The sequence below is a fragment of the Hyaena hyaena genome, unplaced genomic scaffold (genome assembly GCF_003009895.1).
Source record: "Hyaena hyaena isolate Hyena2069 unplaced genomic scaffold, ASM300989v1 scaffold_1563, whole genome shotgun sequence".
In the NCBI taxonomy this organism is placed as follows: Eukaryota; Metazoa; Chordata; class Mammalia; order Carnivora; family Hyaenidae; genus Hyaena; species Hyaena hyaena.
Window position 1 is genome coordinate 66,542 of NW_024082196.1, and position 27,049 is coordinate 93,590.

General features: G+C 44.5%; 1 protein-coding gene across 2 annotated transcripts; it reads right to left on the minus strand.

The window, feature by feature from the left end:
- Positions 1 to 3,823: 3,823 nt before the first annotated feature.
- On the minus strand, positions 3,824 to 25,217 carry DDO (D-aspartate oxidase). 2 transcript variants are annotated; one of them, XM_039224222.1, is made up of 4 exons: positions 25,042 to 25,217; positions 21,381 to 21,489; positions 17,545 to 17,721; positions 3,824 to 5,194 (listed from the first exon to the last, which is right to left on the minus strand). In XM_039224222.1, the coding sequence occupies exons 1-4, from the start codon at positions 25,211 to 25,213 to the stop codon at positions 4,624 to 4,626; spliced, it is 1,029 nt and encodes a 342-aa protein (XP_039080153.1). In that variant the 5' UTR covers positions 25,214 to 25,217; the 3' UTR covers positions 3,824 to 4,623. The 2 variants fall into 2 exon arrangements, with proteins under 2 accessions (XP_039080153.1, XP_039080152.1); XM_039224221.1 differs by lacking the exon at positions 17,545 to 17,721 and having other exon boundaries at positions 25,042 to 25,213.
- Positions 25,218 to 27,049: the final 1,832 nt, after the last annotated feature.

Below are 27,049 nucleotides of genomic sequence, written 5' to 3' on the forward strand. Positions count from 1 at the left end.
GTGTAGCCTGAAGCTAAATCGTATGCAGTGAGAATGAAGCGAAAGTGTAGCGAGTCTTCTGGGAAGTTTCCTTGGGGTTAGCTGTGCTGATGTGATGGCCAAGATCACAAGAGCCACACCCTTGAGCCTGGGTTACTGAGGAAGTCCCCACACCAAACCCGAATGGCCTACATCCAAGCATATTTTATGTGAGAGAAATGCATGCCCATCTTGTTAAAGTTGCTATTACTTTCGACTGAACGTAAACCTGACTGATAGTTTCCTCTTATCCAATGAGCTGTGACCAGAGAGGCAGGACAGGGGGATACTGCCCAGATAGTGAACCCCCAGATCGGAGCAGATTTCCCAGGAAATTGGGCTTGGGCAGAGCAGGCAAACCATTTGGAGTATTCCCAACACTGGCTGAGGTCCACTGCCAGACCACTTGGGTTTGTAAGGAGGGGCAATACTAGGATACATATAAAATTTTGGAGTGGGCTGATATCGTACAGCATGCACCAAGGTAAAAATTATAATTCCGAGGAAACCGGCTCTGAGTGTTGGAATTATGGGTAGCATCGCTGTGGGCCAGGTGGGCAGATGCCCTGAGCAGATGGAAGTCAACTGTTCTGCTAATAATTGAAGAAACGTTGGTCACATTCTTTCAGAGATCTGGTTAACTCATTCCCTTTGGCTACTTAAGGCTGTAATTTATAGGCAGCAAAGTCACTTAGGATAATAAAGCCCCCAGGCCTGGTAGCAAACTGCTGAAATTTTTCAAGAAGAAAGGGATGACTTAAAAAGCATCTCAATTGGCTTCTCCTGGGTGAATGATACCCAGAGGAGACAGGTTTCAAATGTGTCTCCATCATTCACATCCTCAAGAAGAAAGATGAGAGGAACCAAGAAAAAAAAATGCTACCTTCATTTGAAATATCCGACAAGTTAGGGGAGTCCTGGAACAGGTTTTCCACAGAACTACAACTCCCAGAGGACTCAGATCCCACTGTTATTTTCTTCCTTTTTCTCCAGTTCTTAATGAACTGAGAAAAACTGGTTCAAATATCAATTGGCTTGAATGCACCTATTTAATAAAAGGAAGAAGGTATGTCATTTTTAAAAGTAGCCTTTCTTCTATATAGCCATGTCCTTCTGGACTGCAGTCTTTCTGTTTAACTTCTTCCCAAGTGGATAAAATCCTAAAAGTATGTACGTAACCTTTGATGGCGAAGAAGCACCTGGCTTTGCAATGCCGGTGCCCTCAAAGTGGCCGTGTCCCTCTGAGTCACAGGCACAGCAGGCCTGAGCTCAGCCACAAATGTCAAACACTTAAACGAAGAGATTTAAGAAAGAAATCGGTTGTTCTATGTGTTCTGAAAAAAATTTTTAAATGGTCTGTAGAAAATAGGGGGGGAAAAGTATTCCATTCTCTGGCCTTAGCACAGATCCCCTAAGAAGGCACTTACAGAAACAGAAACCCTTTGGGGCGCCTGGGTGGCTCAGTAGGTTAAGCGTCCGCATCTTGGGTTTGCCTCAGGTGATGATCTCACGGATCCTGTGTTTGAGCCCCACGTCGGGCTCTGCGCTGACAGCACAGAGCCTGCCTAGGATTCTCTCTCCCTCTCTCTCTGCCCCTCCTTGGCTGTCTCTCTTTCTCTCTCAAAGTAAATAAATAAAATTTTATGAAAAGAAAAGAAAAGAAAAGAAAAGAAAGAAAGAAAGAAAGAAAGAAAGAAAGAAAGAAAGAAAGAAAGAAAGAAGCAGGAAACCTTTATGGAAATGAAGACCAGCAATGTGGAAAAAAAAAAACAAAAACGATGATTTATTCGGAGTTTACCACCACAAGGGAGTCAGCCGCCATGGCTGCAAAGACAGGCAGAAAAGTGGGAAAGCTTTATAGTAGAAAAAAAGAGAAGACTGCAGGTGTACCCTCAATAGACATCGTTGGCACAAGGAAACTGTAAGCGAGCTAAGGAGAAACGGGGCATCCTGTGTGATTGGTTAGGGATGACTATTGGCTTTCTCTAGTTGGTCCTAAGTTGGAAATGGGACAAAAATGAGGGAAGCTGTCAGTTAATAATCAGGTCCTGGCCATTTGGGGCCAATTGTTTCAGAAATGGTTGTTGAGCTTTCTGGATCGTTACTGCAGATATCTCCAGCAGGCTCCCAGGGCTACTTACTGTAGACCAGGGGGCTGGCTTCCTGCACCGGTTGCTGTAGACTGTGGGTCAGAGCTCTATTTTTATATATAGTCTGGCCATCATCCGTTTGTATATTCAGTTTCTCATCTTTCAGACAAAGACAGCTGACTCTGAGCAGCTGACCTACAACCAGCAAGGTAACTCCCAGCTATTTCTATGGAGCCACTTCGAGAGAGAGAGAGAGCTAATTCCCTGGGCCACCTTGCCGAGAAGTGCCAAGGACACACCGCTTAATGTGAGCACATCCCTCTGAACTCAGTGCCCCAAGATGACGAAGAAGGGAAGGGTAGTGGTTGTGATAGCGCTGGAGTCCTAGGTGGAGAGGAGGGACCAGGGCTCCGTAGTGCTCAGCTGCCCTTGTAGGTGAGAACCCTGTGGGCAGGTATGAGCAAATACTGATGCGGGGGTCCCACACCACCCTCCAAAGATTCTAATTTAATCTAGCAGGCTGGAAATCAGTGTCTTTTCAGAACTTTCCCAGTGATTCTAATGTGTGGCCCAGGTTGGCAGCTACTGACCAAGATGAACAAACCTTGGAATGACAACTGGGAGCAAATATTTAGCAATTAGCGAAAATGAAATCCGGGCGCAGAGCCATGACCACTTTCTCGAGAAGCCTCCAAACTCTGTCTTGCAATGTTGGACTGAAATAGGGTAGCAAATAGCAGCATAGAGTGTGAGCCTAGGTATGCGAAATGAAAATGCTGCAAGATCTAAACCGAGGGCATAACGAGCAAATGTGTGCCCCAAAAACCACGGCAAACACAACTGAGCTGTGTACCTATTTTGAGCAGCAGGCTTCATTTTCGTTTTAACCATTAAGCATTTCATTTCATCCCTTTAAAATGCAATTTTATCATAACTTCTATTTCTCACGGACTGTGACGAGCGCACGCATGTGTGCGTGTCGTCACTGTCTAGGCTTGTACATTTCTCAAACACTTTAAGCAGAAACAATTGCATTTGGGGCATGTAAACTCCCAAACCTTAAACGAATCACACACTCGCTCCACACAGGCTGGTCTCCATTTTTTATTTCTAGTCATTTCTAAATTTTCAAATTTACCCATTTACCTGAATTTGATACAATATCACCCCCTGGTGGACATCTAGGGGTACGCACACTTAACTGAATATTTAATCCTGCAAAGGAAGCATCTAGTACACTGGTTCCCTCTCTCTCTCTCTCTCTCTCTCTCTCTCATTCTCTTTTCTCTCTCTCCATCTCTCCCTCTTTCTTTTTACCAGCAGAATGTTCCCTTACTGAAAATCATATGCAAAAGCTCAATGAACCAAACAGAGCTATGCTGGGCTTTTTCTTTCTGGCCTTCTCATTGCCAACCCAATATCTCCCCCACCCCCACCCCTGGGTGTCCAGACTAGAACTTATTATCATTAAACACAAGCCAACTCCTGCCAAAATTGATTAAAGTTACATATATTTCTCCAAAGCTTCCTAACCTTTAGTGAAGAGCGCCTCCTTTCCCATTTGCTAAAGCCAAAACCCTCCTGAGCATCCACAATACACATGAGCAGATTAAAGCCTCTGAGAAGGTCTGAGTCAAGAAATCAGGCTAGATGGATTTATTTCAGCAATTCCCAAGTTCATTTTATCATGACACATTTCCCCTCCTCTCCAGTAGTTTTTTTTTTCTTTTTTAACAACCTGTGGAAAACTCTTTGGATATATTTCATTCAGAATGATTGTTTCCTCTTAATCAGCTAATTAGCTCTTTGGCTGCACCTGCTATTCAATCTTCAAAAACCGTTTCAGCAAAGTCAGCGACACAGCAAAGCTAAGTACTCCATCATTTGTGGTAATGGAAAGTACCACCGTGAGGTGACTGACCCCAGAGAGCCGTTGGGTTGATGCCATGCCCATAGGTAACTTCATCCCTGTCTTCTAACCATCATGACCAGCGGAGGGAAGGAAGAGGCTGCCTCTGGTACCAGCAGGAATCATGCTTTGTCTGATATTAAATGTAGTAAGCCTGTGTCACACGATCACCGTGTATTTTATCTAGAGGGATTGTAATACTCACTTGAGTACAACCTGCAAACATCATGGGGAGCTTTGCAACAGTGAGTTAAGTATTTTCCATGTATTATCTCCTCCTGTGGATTTATTGGCCAAAAACCGTCAAAATCCCTACAGCTTCCAGCATCCATGCAAATTAGCACAGATCTTTGAAGGCTAGGTCTGAGAAAAATCTTACTCTGTAACAATTGTTTTTAATGAAAATAGAACTTTATGCTCTATGTCATTTAGCACTAGAGCTGAGTCTAAGGCTACTGATTCCTATTGCAGCATTTCTAATTTTGAAAACAAAGATAGACCTCATTAACCTTTCGTGCAATGGAAAAGTTATTGGAATCCATTCTGGTGCTTAAATTGTATTTCGATCCATAGTGTCTGGGGCCATTTGCTGTCATGTCATGTCAATTACAGGTTTGACTTGGGAGTGGGGGTCCTGGGGGCTTGGACACACTCATTCACCAGCCTGGCAGCCTCCAGAGCAGTGCCCCAGTGCACAGAGATGCCCCCACTCCCGTGGCCATAGTTGTGGACCACGGGCAGCCTCCGGCCATCCTGGGCCAGGAGCTCCGTCTGCAGCCGCACGCCTGCAGGCCTGAAGGGCCTTAAGCCTACCTTCTCTCTTACGTTGTGGGCTCTGTGGAGGGAGGGCTCAAGAGCACAGCACCGGGAAAAAATATCTCTGCTAATGTCTGCATCTGGGGACACATCCCAGTCTCCTTTTTGCCTAGTTCCACCCAGGATTACATTGGATACGCCAGGATAAACGTATGTCAGCCCACTCCCATCTCGGATAAAATGCTTCAACCAGGGAGCCTGAATGGCGAGCAGTTGGCCCCGCATGGGGAACATCTCCGAGTCTCGTGCAAGCTGTCTGCTTCCAAGGCCTGAGCAGTTGACCACGATGTCGAAGGATGGATGAAGCTCCCACAGGTCTCCTATGCATCGGGTGAGTATCAGGACCCCACTTGCTTTTAACCTGGGAAAAAATGAGAGAGACCATCAGGGAAGCCTTAGCAGCTTCCTGTGCAGCCCCTCACAGGAAATTTTGGACAAGATCATGAGCGCGTCCAGCACCCAAGCAGGCCAAATGCCAGCCATCAGCTGTCTCACATCCTTGGAGACTAGGGATTCCTAAACTCCAACCCAAATAAATCCTGTTTCAAAAATTCAGAACAAATGTCTTGTCCTTTTTATGTTTTGTAAAGTTCCTATGGTCATACTAGATGCTAAATAAATACTAATTTAATCAATCTTTAAAATCCCTGGGCATGCCTTTTTTATGTCATTTATTCAGCGCCTAAATTTGTAGCCTTAGGCATTTTGTCTCATATTGTTAACTTTTGCATGTTCCTTTGTATTACTCTGGTCTCCCTAAGGAGCTGTTTGGGACAGTGGTCACATTTACATCTACCAGAGATGACAGCATGAGAGGAATGCAAAATATTTGCAGCTCATGGATTGACAGAGATGGTCAATAATGTTATTTTGGACCAAGTATATTGAAAATAAAAAGAAATGGCTTATCTATGCCCTGTAAGTATTTTTTTTCATTGTGGTAAAATACACATAACATGAAACTCACTCTGTTGACCATTTTTAGGTGTATAGTTCAATGGCATTCATTTTAATATATTCATCTATGAATTTTGTGGTGACACTGACCAACATATTGCAGTGTGTTTACATTCTTTAAAATAGTGAATGTGAATAAAAGTCTTTTTTTTAATGTTTATTTATTTTTGAGAGAGAGAGAGAGAGAGCACAAGCAGGGGTGGGGTAGAGAGAGAGGGAGACACACAATCTGAAGCAGACTCCAGTCTCTGAGCTGTCAGCATAGAGCCCAGCACAGAGCCCGATGCAGGGCTCAGAACCCACTAACCGTGAGATCATGACCTGAGCTGAAGGTGGATGTTCAACTGACTGAGCCATCCAGGCGCTCCAAGAAAAGTCCTTTAAAAAGAGTTTAGGAGGGCTCTATCCTTTACCAATCATAAGACCTCAGTCAAATTCTTTAACTTCTGTGAACTTTTAATCCTCCATCTGTAATTTAGAGATAGCAATACTGACTTCATAGGTTCCTTGTGAAAATGAAATGAGATAGCATCTGAAAAAAGTCTGTTGCAGCCCATAGCACACTGTAGTTCCCCAATAATTTTTTCTAATGGGTAGAAGGGTGTAGTTGCTATGCTCCTATAAAATGCAAGAGCAGGTAGCTCACACAGGGGTACACCTATTTTCCACACCCATCTATCACTGACATCCAATGGTCTAATAGCTTATAAGAATGACATTGACATTTGGGCCTCAAAAAATGTTTTAAATTGGTTATAATTTGAACGTATCTTGGTTTTGCTTTTAATAGACTGTAGATTCCATGTGTTGATAGTTGAACACTGTGTTCTATGTTCCAACTCTTCTAATTAGACTTCAGAATTATTCTAATTCAGAAAAATAAAGGAATTTTACCAGCCTTAGGACATGACTGAACTGAACTTATTTCCTCAACTGTCACCTAGGGATAAGAATGCGGAGTCCACGGGGTTTTTATAAAATATTCTGTAAGAATTCAACACATGCAGGGGCGCCTGGGTAGCTCAGTTGGTTGAGCATCTGACTCTCAATTTCCGCTCATAGCATGATCTCATGATTTGTGAGTTCAAGCCCCACATTGGGCTTCACACTGGTGGCATGGAGCCTACTTGGGATTCTCTGTCTTTCCCTCTTTCTGCCCCTCTCTTGCCCATTCCCTCTCTCTCTATCTCTCTCTCTCTAAATAAAACTTTTTAAAAATAATTCAACACATGCAGATATCTTTTTCCTTTTCAAAGGGCCCCTGCAGGCCACTACTGATGAAATACACTTTCTACCTCTGAAATGATGATAGCAGCTGGGTTGTGGGAAGGCCCTGGCAGGCTTGTTGTGCTGCGTAGCTCACAGGTCTCCACCCCGGGAGGGAACTTGTGGAATGCGCCAGGACCCGGCTGTTGCAATACAACCATGAGGCAATGCCCGGTCATTACGGTGTATCCCATGGGCAATGCAGCAGGTGGCACCAGGGTGGAGGAGGAAACCTCACCTGGAAGCTGGATGTTAAACCAAGCACTTCTACAACCATGTGAGGTAGTTATTCTGGAGATTTTGAATGACATGGTTGGGGGTACAAACTTGGTGACTTTCCCCATAGGCCCTCCTGAAACTGAGCAAAACCTCAAGACTGAGAGAATGCCATGTCCCCACCTCCCATGAGGAAATGGGGGACGGGGACTCAAGAAGTTGCTCTCCATAGCCCCAGACCAGTGTCTTCCGGTCATCACACTAAAACCCAATAGTGCCCATTTTCACCAAGCCTGAAAGTCAGCCTGCCCACTAAACATGGGGAATGGCTGTCTTTAGAGCCCTTCCGTTAACTCTCTGGTGTTTCAGCAAGAGGGAGTTAGAGTAGGCGTGGCCCTGAGAGGGATGGGGGCTCCACTAAGTGCCTCCTCACACACACACACACACACACAGACACACACACTCCACATCCCAGAAGCAAAGGGGAATCCTCTCACCCTTCCTTTCTCTTGGGACTAGAGGCATTCCTCCACCCCACCTCTCATCACCCGCTGCGGCCGAAGCCATCTAAGAGAAGAGTCCTGGGCAGCACGAAATACGTAGGTGGGGGCTCAGTGTGGAGACCTACTGGGGAAAAGGGGGCACACGTGGGCTCTAGAACGAGGGATGGGGCTGCTCTGATGGCGAGGACTGCAGGGCAGGATGTGGGGTGCAGCCCAAAAGGGACAGAACTAGGGGTGCAGCAGAGCCAAGATACTGCCCTGGAGCACATGTGTGCCTGGAATTCACCCGCTGACACACCCTAAATTTGGGGGGGACCTAATGAGTAGAAACTGGGGAAAAACATTCTTTTTGTCATTTAAAATTTCTAAGCACTTGCCAAAGGTAGACATTTTAACAATTCTTTGGTAACATTTTAATAGCTTGTACCCTTATTCTGGGAATATTATCCAAATAGGTCCATGGATTACACAAATACAAAGTAAAAACTCTCTTCTAAGGATCCAAGATGACTTTGGGGTGAGAGGGTCCACGATTGTCTCTGCAAACCAGACTGCTTTTGGAGAATCGGCCCCCACCAAGGAGGGAGGAGGGAAGAGGGGATGACTTGGTGTCTGCTCCCCAGCTGGCTCCTCAGAGCGGTTGGAACTTCCTGTCAGAGGGCAGGGGTGGGGGCCTGAGGACCAGAGCCTGGGGGGACTGATCTGAGGAGAACTGGTGAGGTTACGCCTGAGCAGGGCTGCACACAGCAGAACGCCGGGGTCAGAGCCGGAAAGAAGACAATTCTCCCCATGGCTGCTATGGTTCAAAGTACGTTGGAATGAGGAAAACAGCATTGAGGTTTTGAGTTCCTGATGTAAGGGTAGCTTGGAGTGGAGAGAAAGTGAAGAGCTAGGAAGACACTGCTAAAGATGTGGAGAGATGCAGGGATGCAGGGAGGCTGGGAGAGGATGGCGGCCAAGAACACAGGGCAGAGGCTGGCTTTGAGAAGCATTTGGTTATGTATTATGTACACATTATTAGATGTAGTCAATTAAAAAATTAATTTTGGGGGCACCTGAGTGGCTCAGTCAGTTGAGTATCTGACTCTCTATTTCAGTTCAGGTCATGATCCCAAGGTCATAGGATGGAGCCCCATGTCAGGCTCCTCACTTAAGTGTGGAACCTGCTTAGGACTCTCTCTCTCCCTCTCTCTCCTTCTCTCTGCCCCTCTCCCCTGCTCACACACTGTCACTCAAACATAAAAAATTTTTAAAAGATAATAAAAAGAAGTCATCCTTGCTTCAAGCCTGAATCATGGCACCTTAATGACAGCGAACAGAAACTTAACTATGTTCAGTCTATTTGAAAACGAGATAAGAAGGAAACCTAATTTAAAATCTCATTTGGCCCCAATGTTTATAGCCGTGCTTTTACCAATAGCCAAATCGTGGAAAGAGCCCAAATGTCCATCAACTGATGAATAGATCAAGAAGACGTGGCTTATATATACAATGGAAGACTACTTGGCAATGAGAAAGAATGAAATCCTGCCATTTGCAACAACGTGGGTGGAACTGGAGGGCATTATGCTAAGTGAAATAAGTCAGGCAGAGAAAGACAGATCCCATATGTTTTCACTCATATGTGGAGCTTGAGAAACTTAAGACATTGAGAGAAAGGAAGGGGGAAAATAGTTTCAAACAGAGAGGGAGGCAAATCCATTAGAGACTCTTAAATACAGACAACAAATTGAGGGTTAATGGGAGGGGGGATGGGCATTAAAGAGGGCACTTGTTGAGATGAGCACTGCATGTTGTATGTAAGTGATAAGTCACGAGAATGTACCCCCAAAACCAAAAGCACACTGTATACACTGTATGTTAGCTAACTTGACAATAAATACATAAATTTGTATTTTAAAAAAAGAAAAAAAAGAAAAGAAAATCTCATTTGGCAAATAGTACTATGCACACAGATTCACAGAGAAAGTCCACTCTTTCTTCATAGTGTCATTTGGTGTAGCTATACCTAAAATAGCTTATAATAGTTAGATTTTAAATGTACATATACACTTACATATATATGCATATTTTGCATGTGATAGGAATGCAAACAATTTGTACTCAGAAGGTCAATGGTGATGTTTTCAAAATATATCCACAAATTCTTTGAACCCTTCAAGGCTGAAGCCTAATGCCCTTCTCTTTGAATGTGTCTGGACCCGGTCACTTGCTTCTCATGAATATACATACATACATACATATATATATATGTATGTATATTCATTTGATCCATATAATCCTGGATTTTCTTTTCCTGCAACGTATATTATTGGGACAATTGACAAAATCTGAATAAAGTCTGTAGATTTCAGAAATGTACCCATGTTGAAGGAAAAATAAAGTAAGATAAAACAGATAGGGAGGCAAATCATAAGAGACTCTTAACTATAGAGAACAAACTGAGGGTTGCTCAGTATGGGAATGGGCTATTAAGAAGGGTACTTGTGATGAGTACTAGGTGTTATATGTAAGTGATGAATCACTAAATTCTATTCTTGAAACCAATAGAAAGAAAAGAAAAGAAAAAAAGAAAAGAAAAGAAAAAAAGAAAAGAAAAGAAAAAAGAAACATACCTGTGTTAACATAATGCCCTCATTCTGATAAGTTGACCTTAGTGATATGAGAGACTGGCTGTGAGTTTAAGAAATACATATTCAGTATTTGGGGTAAAGGGGGATCACATCTGCAGTTTACTCTCAAAAGGTTCAGGGGAAAAGTATATATTTAGAGGAAAAAGGATAAAGCAAATATGGTAAGTATAAGATTTGGGGAATCTGGGTGAAGAATACATGGGATTCCTTGTACTTTACATATAGTCTAACTTTGTCCAGACAACATGATCTCCCCTGATGACCACATTCCTCACTCATTTCCTTGCAATGCATATTCCAATAAAATCAACTGCATTCTATTTCCCACTTCTCAGAATAGCCATCCCCACTTTGACCACTCCATGAACTTGTATTATGGCTCTAAGTTCCACTCAGGGGTAGAGAAGACTCTGGTCCCTTTGGGGAAGGGGGTGTGGATGAGGCCCAGGGTCTCCATGGGCAGGGTGGTCCTGGAGGGGAGCAGCTGTGCACCCTAAGTCAGACCAGCAGGTGAGGTTTCCGGGAACAAGCTCACCTGTGTAGCCGCCTTGGGGCAGCTACTGAAGCCCCACTGGAGGCTCCTAAGGCTACCGCACCGCGTACAGCCTCCATCTATTTCCTGCTAACCTTATTACCATCACCAGAAAAAACAAATACCATCATTTTGCACCTTCCTGGCCGGTACCCTCCCACTTATCCTTGCATACTGGGCAGAAAGTGGGGTGTTCACAGTCAGCCTGTGTCCGGGACCATCATTTGCCCCCGCTCCCCGCTCCTCTGGTTAGAGCTGGCAGATGCCGGGAGGGGGCAGAAATAACTAGAAGCCTGGCAAAGGATGGCTGCGCTCCAGCAGCAAGGTGTATGTTCGTCCTGGGGAAGCAGGGGTCTGCTGTGCACAGGAAGGTGCCTTTGCAAGGTAGGCATTTATGAGACAGGGCTGATCCATCATGTTCCTGATGTACAACCCATATTTCTATCCAACTGCGGGGGGAGCCACACGAGTTTCTTTCAGAGGCACTGCTGTGAGTCAGGCCAAGTGGGAGAACAGAAGCTGCAGGAGACAGAGAGAGTAACCGCAAGGCTGTATTAGACCAGTGGGAAGGAAGTACAGAGAGAAAAGCTCAGAGCGGTGAGTGCTGTGGTCAGTGCGGGCCTTATCAGGACCACAGGATAGAGCATGGCCTCCTGAAAGAAAGACATGCACCTGAGTTACAGGGCCCCTGGCACAGAAATGAGGCACCCAGCTTTCTGGATATTGTCAAAGGCAGGATGAGCCTGCTCTTGCTGGGATGATTTATTTAGGTAGGATGTCTGGCGAAGAGACAGGCTCAGTTGACTTATTGCCTCTATGATTCATTTCCTGGAAGGGGCAAGTAAAAAGCAGCAGAATATGACTCCACTGGCTGAGGATATAAAACATGATCTGCATGGCTGATTAAACCTCTGAAGGGTTCTTATTCTCTTGTTTGTTTTGGATATTATTGGGCATTGTTTCTTTTCATGAGACTGAGATGATCCATTCTGTTCTTTGAAACAAAGCTGAAGGTCTCGGTTGTGGTTAAAAACACTTTTTTCCCTTTCCTGGGAGTTTGTATTATTTCAGAAGGATAGAGCTTAGATTGGAGACATTTTTGAGTGGCTTCCTGAGTGAGATGCCTGTTTTTGAGTCAGAACACTGTAGGCTGAACACTCACATTGTGTAGAAGGGGCGTAGGAGGCAACACAACAGACCCCGGGGGTGAGGAACAAGCAGGGATTGTGTGGCTTCCCAGCTGGCTTCGCCCTAGTGGAGAAGAGTAGGTGACAGCCCACAGAGTGAGCCTCAGGGGTCCCACCCCCTTACCACAACACTGCCCCACTTCCCACCTGGCTTGAAATCCTTGCCCGAAAGGCTTTCTTTGGGTTCAGAGGAGTCCCTCCTCTGCAAAGCCTCACTCAGGAAGACAAGGAACATGCGGTTCTCTTCTTACCCCATGTCGGCCTTCTGGCAAGATGCCAAGCTCTGAGGGAAGAGAGGACAGCTAATCTCCACAGAGAGGAGACCCTGTGTGCTATCTGTGCAGGCTCTGCTTTGGGGGGCAGGAGGAAGAAGAAGGTTCAAGGGCACAAGGCAGTGCTGAGAAGCTGGGACGGGGGTGGGGGTGGATGATGGGACAAAGGTGTGTGTACGCTGTCTGTCTGAGACACTCATGTCCCAGCCCACTGTCATGGTGGATGTGTATATCCAACAGATGGACTGAAAAAGACCTCCCCAGGACAAGAGCAGCCCCCCAGGCCTCTTCTCATGACTTTACCTAAAAACAGACAGGAAGCAACGTGCTCCTAGACACAAACCCTAGCTGACTGGTCATCAGGCCAGTGGCATTGCTGTCAGGAGGTGGCTCCTACTGGCACAAAGTACCACTGACTCCAGGTTATTTTAAGTAGAGTAAAATGCTGACAGCAGGCTTCTGACAAATGAGAAGGTAGCAGGATTTTCCCCCTGTCTTCATCCCACAGTTAGAGATTAGGCCTGAAAATAATGTTATTATGGAAATAGGGGCCTGTCTTCCAGAAGGTGATACTTTAGAAGCAGGCAGAACAAATCGTTCAGATAATATTTGTTTCCATATGAAAGTGGTTGAGGGTGGCCTGCAGAGCTAACACATTTATTCTCAGCCAGAATGGGAGGGTGGCTGGGATGGCGGCCATGCGGGGGACTGGCCCTTGCTGTCAGCCTGGGGCCGCCCCTCCCCCACCCAGGGGGAAGCGTCCCACTGCTCAGGGCAGCTCCAGGCAAATTGCAAGACTTATGAAGACCCCTCAGAGAGGGGACATGTACACTGGCTGGCTTCCCTGCCTCTGTCCCCTCCCATAGCAATAGCACCTATTCAGGTGCCCTGGGACTTCATGCTCCCTCTGTATCCCATCAAAACCCCCCATCTCCCAAGGACTTTATCTATTTTTCATTAAAGCAATGCACCATCTCTTCCAGGAAGAATTTCAGCTTTCTGTCTAGACTTTATATCCAATGCTTCTTTGAAAAGTCAGGAGAAATTACATGTACAAACACACACACACATACACACACACATACACTCAAACATACGCATATGATTAATGTCAGCTCAAGACTATTTCTAGGACTTAGAATTTATCCTGGCTAATCTGAGCTGCACCTCACTTCCACTGGACCACTCAGAGGGCCCCATTCTGGTCCTTCTCCAGCTGTGCATGAGAAATGAGTATGTGGGGCCAGGGGGTGCACCCAGCCAGAGCCCTACTCCTTCCCTTCCAGTTCATGAGCTGGGAACCCAGGTTCCCCATATTTTCTCCCTTCCAGGGCCTGCCCTGTCTTCTTCTGAGGGGCAGACCATGCCACTGTGTGCACCCTTGTCCAAGGTGGCCAAAGGATAGCTATTTTGGTGTGTGGAGGGGCGGGGAGTGTGAATAGAGCTTGGGTGTATGGGCTGGGGTGCCTCATGGCAGAAACCTAGAGCCCCCTGCTGCCATGTTAATATACAGCACTCCTGAGAATCCAAGAATTCTCAACATAAACTTGACCTTCGCATAGTTGCAAGTCACATTTGTTAAGTTAAAAGGATAAATTATATTTTATTTAATGGCTTGGTAGCTTAATTTGGAACTTTTAAATATTTACACATATCCATATGGAGTCCTATTTGTATTCTTGTTCCAGGCTGGACAACATAGAGGAGGGTCTGGTTTGGGGCATGTTCTCTAACTATACTCAAAAATCACAACAGAAGGAAACTTCAGGGGACAAAGGGCAATAGAAAGGAAACAGAGTAGAGGCAGTTTATTGAATATATAAATTTAAAACATAGCATTGTATCAGGTGTGTATTAAGGAAAAGATGGAAAGAAATATTCATCAAAAGAAAATATTTTTCTTTTCAAAATTGGAGTGTATAGAATGCATTTGTGCCCCAAAGTAAGAAAATGGTAGAAAGAGAGAAAGGGAGAGAGAGAGAGAGAGATGCAGATATGTCAAAAAGACACAAGAACAGCTTGAAGAGGCTCCTACTGGCCAAATCTTAGGCAATTTGAACATCAAAATAAATAGTAAGAGTAATAGATTATAATTCACTGAATAAAATAGGAATCCATGGGTCCATACTGATATAAATAAATAATTAAATAAATAGAGCTGGAAAAAGTTCTTCCTTATAGGAGAAGGCAAACTAAATGTAGACGTTAGAAATTATCACTTGGCAGGGCACCTCTGTGGCCAGTCTGTTAAGCATCTTACTAATGATTTCAGCTCAGGTCATGGAGCTCATGGTCATGAAATTGAGCCCTACGTCAAGCCCTGCATCAAGTCCTGCATCAGGCTCCACACCGGGCATGGAAACTGCTTAAGGTTCTCCCTCTCCTTCTGTCCCTCACCTGCTTGCTCACACTCTTTCTCTCTTTCAAAAAAAAAATAATGTTAAGAAAAAATTTTTAAAGAAATTATCACTTGGCAAACATTATAGAAATGATTGAAGCAAGAATCATGAATGGATGCTAAAACTAGTAGGAGCAGAATATTTACACAGGCTCAAGGTGTATCTTAGCAAAGCATTTAGTAATTACAAAGGAAAAAAGATCTAACTTCACACTGGAGATAACGGGCAGGCCAGGGGATCAAAGTTAACATCACGAGAAGGGGACAAACCAACACCATGTGTCTCCTACTATGATGCACTAAGGACTCAACATTCCTTCTACAGGGTTCCACCAAAGTGCACAACCTCAATTTGGTCACGAGGAAACCTCAGACAAACCCCAGCTGAGAGACATTCTCCAAAGCAATTGGTCTGTACTCTTCAAAGTTGTAAAGGTCATTGGAGACACACTGGAGACATGACAACCAATGTAATGTGTGACCAGGAATTGGACCGTGGGCCAGATATATCTATATAAAGGACCTTACCGGGTCTTTTTTGGGCAACATATGAATAAGATTCATAGATCACAGCATCAGTATCAATAGCTAGATTTTTATCATACTACTCTATTTATGTAAACGAATATTCTTTTTCCTAGAAAACACACATGGTAATATTTAGAAATCATGGGGCATCATGTCTGCAGCTTACTCTTAAATTGTTCTGGGGGGGAGAAAAAATACATATGTATGTATATTTATATATATATGGGAGATAGAAAATGATAAAGAAAATGTTCGGGATCGGCATAAAGCGTATCATTCACCTGCATAAAGAGATCACTCATCCACTTCCCTTATCCCCACGGCCGTCACCATGCCCCATCCCCAGCCATCTCCACACAGAGAAGCCAGCCATTGACAGTCTCTTTGATGGGGAACAAACACTCCACAGGACTCTCCTTTCCCTGCTCTGTCTGACCTTCCAAAGACCGCAGGGATCCAGTCAGGTTTTCTATAGACCTTCCTGAACACGGAGAAAAAAAGTCCAAGATGGGGGAGCCAAACAACAGGCTTGGGGGTAACAGTGAAACTTCAGCCTCAAATTATAAATCTCTCTAATGACACCTTTTTATACTCAACATTTTGTACATGTTCTTCCATTTTTTGTCATAATCAAACAGAATTATGTACCATAGTGACAGTAAAGGTCTGCCCCTTGTGGCAGCCTAATAATTCCCTTTATCTGAATTTAATTAAGATAAAGTATATGATACCTCCATCTTAAATCACTAGCATTAACCCTTCTAATTTTCTATTTCCAGTCATTTTAATACTGTCAGGACACAAACGAAAACTACACAGTACCGCCACTGAGGGAAAGACCGTGTTGCTGCTGAAACTTGAATGTCGGCTGATAGGCAACTTCATCACGTGATGGCTCAAATGCTTGTGTATCAGTGATGTCTACAGGTTCGAGGTTAGCATGCACACGTGCCTTAGGGCCCAGTGAACAAAGCATAAAAGTATGGGTTTTGTGAAAACTGGAGCTTACAAAAGGAAGACATCCCATATAAATTGCTAATAGATAAAAATAGAAGAGCACTCACAAAGCTACAAAAATGTATCATGATGCTCCTGACACGTGCCTAATAGACATACGCTCCCTCCTCTGTGCTCCCAATCCACCCTCAAAATTGGTACAACCCCATACCATGTGTATTACTGTAATTGTTAATTAACATATATAAACAAACACATGTACACACACATATGCATACATACACACCATCACCCCCCCTTAGACTATGAATTCCTTAAGAAAAGCGATAATATTTTTATCCTTCTTTTTTGACCAGATTCTAACACACTGCCAAGTTCAGACATAGATATTCAACACAGAATTGTGGGACTAATGAATTGCCTAAGTCAATTACCTTATAGTCTACATCTGGGACCAATCATTGCCACTGCTTGCCTCGAGACACTCTTCCAACATTTACACAGTAGTTCACATTGCCCCTACTTATCTATCAAATATACACATTTGGGGATTGAAAGGACCAATGTTTTACAACCCTCAATATGCTTACAATTTCCAGACTAAAGAGAGATTTATTTATATATCTCAAATAAAAATGCTCTTGATGTGTCTCCTAACTAACTGGAATCAGAAAGTCCCCAAAATCAAGCAAAATATAAGTTCAAGGTATTTTGGACTGGGCTCAGTGAGGAAGCAATTACCTAATTTAGATAAGCTAAGACCTATCCAGTTTAGGGATCTTATTTATAACAAAGAAAATAATGAAGCCATTTTCTTTATCAATAATGAGAAAAAAAATTCAAAAAACAATTTATAATAAGCTTAAGATTCTCCATCTAAAGAACTGGAGCAAGCCATATGATTTTATAGCTGGAAGCATAAAATTTACAAATGAGGAAACTAAGACACTGTTTCAGTAAAGTGAGTTTTACTGGTGGTCAGGGAACCAAATCATGCATCATGAAGAAGAATCATGCCTCGGGCACTAGAAGAAGAGGATGGATGTGTTACTACCAGTGTGGTGTGACTTACTCTTTCTGGCACAACACTGTCTTCAGGTTGTTTGACAAAACCCTAGCCGTTGTGAGCAACAAGACACAATGCAAAAGAGCCCTGAGGGACCGTGGGGAGTTTTCCATCTATATTTTATGAGTAGCTATGCAATTATTTATGGCTATGCTATGAAAGATAAAGGAAGCAGCAGAGAGCCATTTCAACTGACCTCTTCTCCAACCATGGGAGGTAGGCGGGGCTTTCGCATTTCAGAGTCGTGAAAGCGTGACCAAACACATGCTGGGGGAATTTCTTCAGTTCAGCCTCAGTCATCTTTCGAAACCCCAGCACCACATCAGCCCAGAATGGCACTTCTTCAGGAGGAACGCTCCGAAATATCTGCCAACTCAAATACATAAGTGGAAAAATTTCCTGAAATTTTGTGAAGTAACACATTTCTGGTGAACCCCACATGACATTCTCTAAAGCATTTTAGAACATACTTCCTATACCCACTAAAAGAAAAAGATCTCTTCTTCTATTCCCTTGGGTTCAGATAATTAAGCAGCTAAGTTTAAAATAATCATGAGGCACCTGGGTGGCTCAGTCGGTTAAGCGTCTGACTCTTGCCTTCAGCTCAGGTCATGATCTCACAGCTTGTGAGTTTGAGCTCCGTGCCGGGCTCTGCACTGACAGCACAGAGCCTGCTTGGGATTTTCTGTCTTCCTGTGTCTTTTCCCTTCCCCTGCTCAAGCACTCTCTCTCTCTCAAAATAAATAAACATTTTAAAATATTCATGATTGGGGAGAATAAGACATTTAAAAAGTTGTGTTTTAAAAATCGGCCTTTTTTCCCCCTAAATAGTTGTTGCTCAGACTTTATTTACTTATGACTATGCATTCTTGAGGAAAGGTTTTTTTGTGTTTTATATAACATTTTACATACGTTGTAAGCATCCATCAAAAGTTTAAAGGTTGGCCTCAGTTCTGAACAAAACATCTAAATTGGAGTGAGCAGTGGTGGGTGTACAGGAGGCAGGAGTGTGAATTATGAGGTAAGTGTGAATTTGGGGGTAAGTTGTGGGTCATCACCTCACACTGCCAATAAGAGGTGCTGGGGTGTCTGGAGGAGCCCTGTCACTGTTAGGCCACCAGCATGGCTGGAATGGATGGGGCTGGCATGATACTGGTTGTTAACAAGCCGGAATAGCTCTACCAAGAGCTGCCAGGAATATGTTTGGATTTGTAGGTATTGGGTTGTTTTCATCAATAGGAATAAGTGTTATAAATCACGGCGGCTCTAAAAGAGCAAGGAAAATCACTTGAATGCTATACATGGCTGTTAGTGATGTGGTCTTCAACATACCAGAATTCGTATACCTCTAAGTAATTTATTCAAAGCAGTCCCCAGCAAAGGTATAAATGTTTGCTGTGGGGCTCCATGCTGGGCCATTCTGCACACTCTCCTGGGCTAGATTTCCCAATCCATAACTTCACCATCATCTGTAGACCCAACACTCAGGGGGCTAAACCTCCAGCCCTCCTCTCTCTCCTGAGCTCCCAGACCAGACCCAGACTTACAATGACCTTCTCTTCCCATGTCACATGCCATCAACTACCAAGTCTCAAATCCTATCAGTTTTCCTCCCAGGCTTCTCTCAAATCCATCTCCTCTCTGTCCCCACTGCCAACACCTAATCTATTGCACCACATCTCTCTCTCCATACCTGTTCTCCTCACTGGAGGCATGATAGTTTTGACATGTAAATATGATCAGTTACTTCAATGTGTAAAACCCCTCAAAAGCCTTCCATTACCCTGGATCATCTTCAGTATCTCCAACACACCCCAGTCACCCTTGACTCATGTCTATGCATATGCTGTTCTCTCTACCTGGAATGGTTTTCCTCTTGCGTCCTTGGCCCTGTCTGTGTCCCCTTCACTTCTACAATGTCACCAGACTAACCTACACTTATCTGGATGGTCTCTGCTGAAATATCACTTTGCTCCAGGTTGCTTCTCATAACTCCTCCGAGCAAGTTTATTCTCCAAATATATTCTTCCATAGTATCCTGTACACTTCCCTTGGTAACTTGTGTCTTGTTTGCAGCTAGTTACAATTAGGACATTCCCTACAGACCATAAGCTATACGAAGGCAGGACTGTGTCTTCTTTTCTTAAAAATTCACTCAACATACATTTATTAAGCATTTACTATATGCCAAGCAGTATGTGCTAAATTGCTCATTACTGTATCACTAATACCTAAGAGAGCACCTGATACTGGTGGATGCTGAATAAATTGTTTTGAAGAAATGTATAGATGAACAAATGAATAAGGCTATACACTTATGCCAAAGAGGTACAAGCCCTTGTCTTCGTTTGACTGATTCAAATTGCTTTTTTGGAAGCAAATGGGAGAGAAATCATTCATGTGAGAGCAATAAATAACTCTCTTTTAGGCTAGCTTAAAGTACATTCTTTTTAATATCCTTGATGGTGGCAAAATCTTAGCCTTGAAAGGACATTTGAATTTTAGACACAACTGCTTTCAAAAATTACTTAGAGACAACGTTTGTGAGTTAATTGGTTTTGGTCAAAAACTAATTGTGGCTATAAATCAATAAGGACAATTTTTCTCTGTGACTCATCCGCTGGATCTGGGGACAGTTATAGTATCAATTCATCCTCAGAAGGTAGAGAAGTAAAAGTAGCTACTTTGGGTATAGACTGTGGGAAATTAGTGATATCCACACCATTAATGATGGTGAGGGAGGGCAAGAAGAGGAAAAAGATAGAAACCTGCCTGAGGCAGGTGTGTTCACTACCAGAAAATGTCAGCAGACAGCCGGATCACAAAGGAGGAGGGAGGACAAGTATTTTTACACAGCACAAATGACACAGTGATTTTGAGAACTTAGTAAAAAGCAAACATCCCTCTGATCTTCAGAAAGGTATAGGGCATTACTTTGCCATCACATAGGATAACACAGATAACATATGTGTTGTCATACATTAAAAGTGATAGAATGGTTAGTTTCCTTTTTTTTTTAAAATTTTTTTTTAATGTTTTATTTATTTCTAGGAGAGGGAGAGAGAGACAGCGTGAGCAGGGAAGGGTCAGAGAGAGAGGGAGTCACAGACTGAAACAGGCTCCAGGCTCTGAGCTGGCTGTCAGCACAGAGCCCGACGCGGGGCTCGAACCCACGAACCGCGAGATCCTTTTTTTAAGAAGATAAAGAAAGAGGGGCACATTGGTGGCTCAGTTGATTAAGCTCCCAATTCTTTATTTCAGTTCAGATCATGATTTCATGGTTCATGAGATCAAGCCCTACATTGGACTCTGTGCTGACAACACAGAGCCTGCTTGGGATTCTCTCTCTTCCTCTCCTTCTGCCACTCCCCTGTTTGTGCTCTCTTTCTCTCTCAAAAATATATAAACATGTTTTAAAAAGAAGATAAAGAAAGATATTGTCATATTCTAAGTGCTAGTTTGTGCTAGAAATGTCGAATAGGATTTTTTAACTCTTTCATTTAATTATGCACGTCCCCTGAAATCAGATATTAAGAATCAAACAGAAGTGTCTTAACCATTTCAGAAATATGGTTCCTAAATGGCACTCTAAAAGGTAAGCTTAGTGACCTACAACGTTTACTTTTTGGGGGATGTCTCACTCTTCAATATCACACCTGTTGGCTTTCCATCAGCCACATTATCCCCATGTAACTCAGGCTCAGTGTTTACCTGCTGTATGTTTTTTTTAGCCATATTTGCTAATCACTGCATAATCCTTGAGGAAACTCAAACCAGTATTTGTGATGAGAAACTGTAATGGTTGTTTAAAAGTTGAATGCTATATATACTAGTATATAACATACAATTAATATACTAATAACTTGTCTTTCTTGAGTTCTTAGAAGTAAAGCCTAAAATGTTTTTCAAAACGCTCCTGCACCTAATTCAGCACGGTGCTCACAGCAGACACTCAACAATACTTTATGTTGAATTTTAAAGTCTATTAAGATCATTCTGAATTCTAAAATAACTTCAGATATCCTCTCTTACCCAGATACCAGATGAACACCAGCATCTTCAGCTTCTGCAGAATTGGCAATTGCAAACAGGTGATCAAAGGTCTCTCTAAACCATCGCTTCAGTGTGGGAATGGGTGTGTCTGTAATCATGGGGTGGGGGTGGGGGATGGGGGGAGCAAAGCAGAACAGAAAGGAAGTGGTGACAATAACTATGCTTCAGACAAGCTCCTTCCTAGAAGCTAAAGAGTCAGGGAGGAACATTTAGATAAGGTACCACACTCTAGTGGAGAATCTACCAGCAACCAGAGTTTTGAATGCTGACATATGCTGTTGACTTCCGTTCGTGTAAAGATTAATCATCAGAGGGTAAAATGGCTGATCAGGACAAAATCTGACATATGAGCCCCCTAGAAGCTAGTCTTTGGCATTAAATATATTCCAGACCTTGACAGGTTCATAAACAATCTGAGCAGAAATGAGTTAGTTCATGGTTGAGGTATCCAGCCGGCCACACAATTGAGATGATAGGAGAAAGAACCAGAACTTCTTTCATGGGTCCTGAAAACATGGTGGGTGATAAGGGAAGATCTGTGGGGCCCAGGTCAACCCGAACAGAGAACACACTGAACATCAACAGAAAGCCGGGATTGCTCACCCTCTGATACAAGGAGACCAGGTCTGCATGGTAGAGCTGAGCTCCTCAGGAGGGACTCGCTGCAGTCCTATCCAAGGCTGCCATGATGAGCATCCCTTTCCACTCTGTGGAATCATGCAGTAGCTTAGAGTAGCACTCCCCAGGTCACTAGAACATGCGAGAACCACTCTAGGCACCACCTTTCTGGCAGAGCCCTGAGGATCAGTGCTCCCTGTAACCCAGGCATCCCTGTCAGAGCACAAGAGGCTGGACGCACATCCAGCTTCTGGAAGGGTGCAGACTTATCAGGGAGGAAATAAGGGTCAGGGTTGAAAGAAGGGTCATAGTTCAAGCTCCAAAATAATAGTGTCTAGTGTAGGCACAGAGAGCAAGCATAATCTGGAGGGGCAGACAAATCTGAATGGGGTGGAGAATTTGGCTGTCCAGTCCCTATGGAAGGGTCATGAGGGAGAATCCAGGGTCAGGCAAGGGACTGGGGAATGAAAATCCTGAGGGACTTTTGTGGGGAACTGAGGGAGAGAGGACACTGGGTAAGCTCTGCTTGGAGAGAGTCTCCTTTAGTTCACAGTAGAGATAAAAAGGCCCCTGGAGACATCCTGCTCCCCCAGACCAAGTCTCCAGGTCAATGAGGACATTTCAAAAGCAGGGCTTTATAACAATTCACTTGTTAAAGTGCCAATAAATATTCCTTTAATAGTGGATCTGTGCTGTCACCTTTCAATATGTGCCCTTGTGAACTCAACACTTCCAAAATTGCAGACTGGGCCACTGGTTTAGAAATAAGGAAGAAATAATTAGCTGCAAAACGAGCTAAATTAGACCCCAACATTGTACCCAATCATTGGATTGTACCCCAACAATCTAAGCCAGTGTATAGGGCTGTATTGAAACGCACCCTCTGTTCTCATTTCAAACTTTAAAAACAAAATATTGGCTGTGACTCGCACGCTGTAGGAGTCATCCCAAAAGAAGAGACAATTCCAATTCAGCAGTGGATAGAGCCAGCGAGCCTGGTGATCCAATCCATGTTCAAGTGCTGGTAAAAGAAACCTGGAGCTGGAGTAGTGGTAATAATAGCAATTGCTGATACAGCACTTACAATGTCTGAGGCACTGTTCTAAATACTTTACATGTATTAATTGATTTAATCCTCGCAGCAACCCTACAGGATAGATATGGTCCCCATAGGGTGCTGACATTTAGTGATCTCTGTTATCACTGGGGCTGGTCTGAAACAAGCCCAAAGAGAAGACTAAAGTCCTTATCTGGAAGCACCAGAGAGTAACACTGTCTGATCCAGGGGTCCCACCACCTAGGCAAAGGGTGAGCTTGGGCCTCAATGGCTTGAATGAACTCTTAGATGAGCCTCTTTCTTTGAAGATGATTCCATGACTATCATGCAGCCTTCTGACTGCTCACCCAGGCCTGATGCAAGCAAAGGGGCTCCCGGACAATGGATGTATGAACTCTGGTCACAAGAAAGGTGCCCAGAAAGTGTGCACTAGCATTCTGCAAACACACCAAGCTCCTGTGCTTAATCTTGTGCATGTATAATTTAGATGGGGGGAAAAAAGCTAAGATTAAAGGAGAATAAAAGCATGGGAACGAGAAAGTGGAGACAGTGAGTATAAACCTCATTGGCTGCCAAGTGATTTGGGTTTTTATTTAATGCTGTTTCCCTTCTCCTTCTATTTCACGAGAAGAATATAGACTGGAAAGGATGTGTGAACATATTTTAAAAACTCAATGCAGGGGTGAGTGGGTGCCTCCGTCGGTTGAAGGTTCCACTTCCGTGCAGGTCATGATCTTGTGGTTCATGAGTTTGAGCCCTGCATCCAGCTCACAGAGCCCACTGTAGACCCTCTGTCCCCCTCTCTGTCCCTCCCTCACTTGCTTGCATTCTCTCTCTCTCTCTAAAAATTAAATAAATATTTTAAAAAATCAGTGCATCTTTAGGCCCAAATACATACTGACTGCTTGTATGCTGGCTTAGAAGTGTGAATAGTTTTAGTCTGGTTACGTGATCATTACTGGTATCAGTGGAAAGACTTAGAGTTACCAGCTGTGGTAGTCAGGGGAGCCATTTCCCAAATACTTCTGACTGTCTGTCTTCTGGGAGCCTTATAGAATTGCACTTCTTGGCCACTTTCTGAGGGGCGGAAGCATGTGACTAGTGTTGGCCAATGACCGGGCATCAGAAGTAATGAAAGTTGCTTCCTGGCCAGAGCCAGCTGAGGTGAGCCTTCCCCAGAGCTACTTTCCCCCCAGGTACAGGTACTGATGACATTCAAGACAGTGGCGCCATCACATATGATGAGCAGAGCCCTTGTTGATGCTCAGTGGACATGTAGTCCCAGCAAGAAACGAACCTTTGTTTTTTAAGCTGCTAGGATTTGGAGCTTGTTTGTCCTACAGCATAACTGAGCCTTTCCTAACAGATGAACCAGTATGATGTTAAGAAGTGAACGTTAAGGGGCACCTGGGTGGCTCCGTCAGTTGAGCATCCGACTTCAGCTCTGGTCATGATTTGTGGGTTCGACAGCACGTCGAGCTCTGTGCTGACAGCTCAGAGCCTGGAGCCTGTTTCACATTCTGTGTCTCCCTCTCTCTCTGACCCTCCCCTGCTCATGCTTTCCCTCTCTCTCTCAGAAATAAATTTTAAAAACATTAAAAAAAAAAAAAAAAGAAGTGAACATTAAGGGGCACCTGGGTGGCTCAGTCAGTTAAGCATCCAATTTCGGCTCAGGTCATGATCTCACAGTTTGTGAGTTTGAGCCCTGTGTCAGGCTCTGTGCTGACAGCTGGGAGCCTGGAGCCTGGAGCCTGGAGCCTGCTTTGGATTCTGTACCTCTGGCTCTCTCTGCCCCTCCCCCACTTGTGCTCTGCCTCTCTCAAAAATAAACATTAAATACAATTTTTTTTCTAAAAAGTGAACATTAAGTTACATGCATATCCAGCTGTCTTTGTCAACAGAATTCCACTAATAGCATTCTAACATCTATCATACCTGACAGAGGCGCTATAATCCCTCTCTTACCTGGATAAACGTGAGGAATAAGCATTCCAGCTGCCACGTCACTTGTGGTTTCAGGAGTAAACTTGTCGGAAATGACAGTAACGGAGCATCGCGGGACCAGTTCGGAAACGCACAGGGCGGTGGAGAGCCCCACCACGCCTGCCCCCACTACCGCAATGCGTACCGGATCCATGGGCCTGCGAGGGAGGAGAAGTGTGAGCTAGAGACCTTGTTTAAGGATCACTGCACCCCGTGCAAAGTCCGGCCCTGCGGGTTCTCTTCTTAGGTCCACAGCCTCTCAAAATAAGACCTTTCCCGTCAGCATTTCTCATGGGACAAAGAGCTCCCCGGAGGCTCTGTGTCTGCTGAATGTCGGGGGATGGGCAACACGGAGTTTTAGACATTAGCACGAAACCAGCCTGGAGTTGCCTTTAGAGCACACTACAGGTAAATAGATTTGGTCTGGGGGGGGAGTTGTTATCATTCCACCCCCTTCCTAAACCACTTTTCCTTTGGGCACACACAGGCTAGGAAGGTAGACGAGAACAGAAGAGATGCCGTCTCTGCTCCCAGAAACTTCCTGAGAGACCATGACCCATGGGCAAATTTAGAACTCAGCTCTTACCGTTTACAAGCTGGATTTTAGTTAAAACAACAAGACCAAAAGTTGGAGCGACTGAACCCCACGTCCCCTCTCACTCTAACCGGAAACCAGCTCTCCTCTCCCCTTCCCTGACTCTGTCACTGCCTTCCCTACCCCATGCCCCCATCCCACTCCCTGCCCCTCGCCCCGCTTCACCCCTGTGCCTGAAACCACACCCTCTGAAAGCAGACTTCCCAAATAAAGGAACTGGATTCCTTCACAGACTCAGGTGCTGATTCTGTAAACTGGGGGGCCGCCCATGGGCTCCTAGCCTCAGCTCCTTCATCTGTAAAGGTTATGTGGATTCTTTGTCTCACAAAAGTGGCTCCTTCTAGGGTTGGTATGGAAATGCAGGAGGCAGACCTCCAGAAGCCTGAGACTGGCACCCAGCGTGGGAACTAGGGGGTTGAGGAGGACCCAACCCCTTCTCTCTTCCTCACCGCTGAGCAGCAGGAACCCACCGAGCCTTGCTCCTCTGTCAGCTTCCCTGACCCCTGTTGCTTTCCTGCTTGTCTTTCCACTTGGGTTCCCACTCTCAAAGTCTCTCTGTAGGTCTCAGGTTGAAAATGCCATTATTCTAGTCAGTCGCTGTCACCCTTATTGAAGTTCTAGCACCAGGTCAGCTCATTGGGCTAAGTCAGCCTGTAAATGTGCTCTTGGCACAGTTGTTCTTTCCCGTCCAGTCAGCAATACAGGACATCAGGTCCTGTGGTTCAGATCATGGCTGCCTGCCCGTAAAATTTACCTTTCCCCTGGAGGGGGTGGGGCAGTTGTGCCGTGAGCAGGGCAAACATGGTGGGGATCAGCTTCTGGCCCTGACAGTCTCCAGCTCCATGATAATTTAAAGTCATTCCAATGAGGTTTAATGTGTGTTATTTCATGTCTCAAGCAGTCTATGCATTTCTTCAGCCATTAGTTAATGTGCTTGCTCCCCAATGGGCTGGCTAGCTGAGAAGGAACAAGATTGCCAGGGCAGAGGGAAGGGTCTCAGCAAGGGAAGAGACCAGCAGAGTGGGGGTGAGCTGGAAGAGCATAGTCTCACACATGTCCCCTGGAGGTAGAAGGCACTCACCTCTCCCTTGGTGGCTTTCCCATTTCCCAGGCACCCCTGCCTACCAACATTCTCAAAATAGCTCTAATACATTGAGAGGGAAAGTAATCTGTGGCTGAGAATAACGAGCTGCCAGGGAGGAGAAAAGTGAGCCAGCAAGGTGGGTACATCCTGGCCCAATGACCTGTGAATCACCGTCACCTGATCCCATTAAGACAGCCTCAAATCTCCCAGAGTACACGCAGAATGACCCCTGAGGTGCAAGCAGAAGGAATCAAGTACCTGTCTCTGAAAAAGCAGTCTTGGAACACACAGAAGGCTCTGGCACCAACACT

Bases quoted from the DNA above. Each gene is read 5' to 3' on its own strand.
- DDO (XM_039224222.1), bottom strand. From the start codon at position 25,213: ATGGATCCGGTACGCATTGCGGTAGTGGGGGCAGGCGTGGTGGGGCTC. The intron at 21,490-25,041 runs GTAAGAGAGGGA...CCATGATTACAG, and splicing joins TATTCCTCACGTTTATCCAG to ACACACCCATTCCCACACTG. The intron at 17,722-21,380 runs GTAAGAGAGGAT...TATGTATTTGAG, and splicing joins GGTGTTCATCTGGTATCTGG to TTGGCAGATATTTCGGAGCG.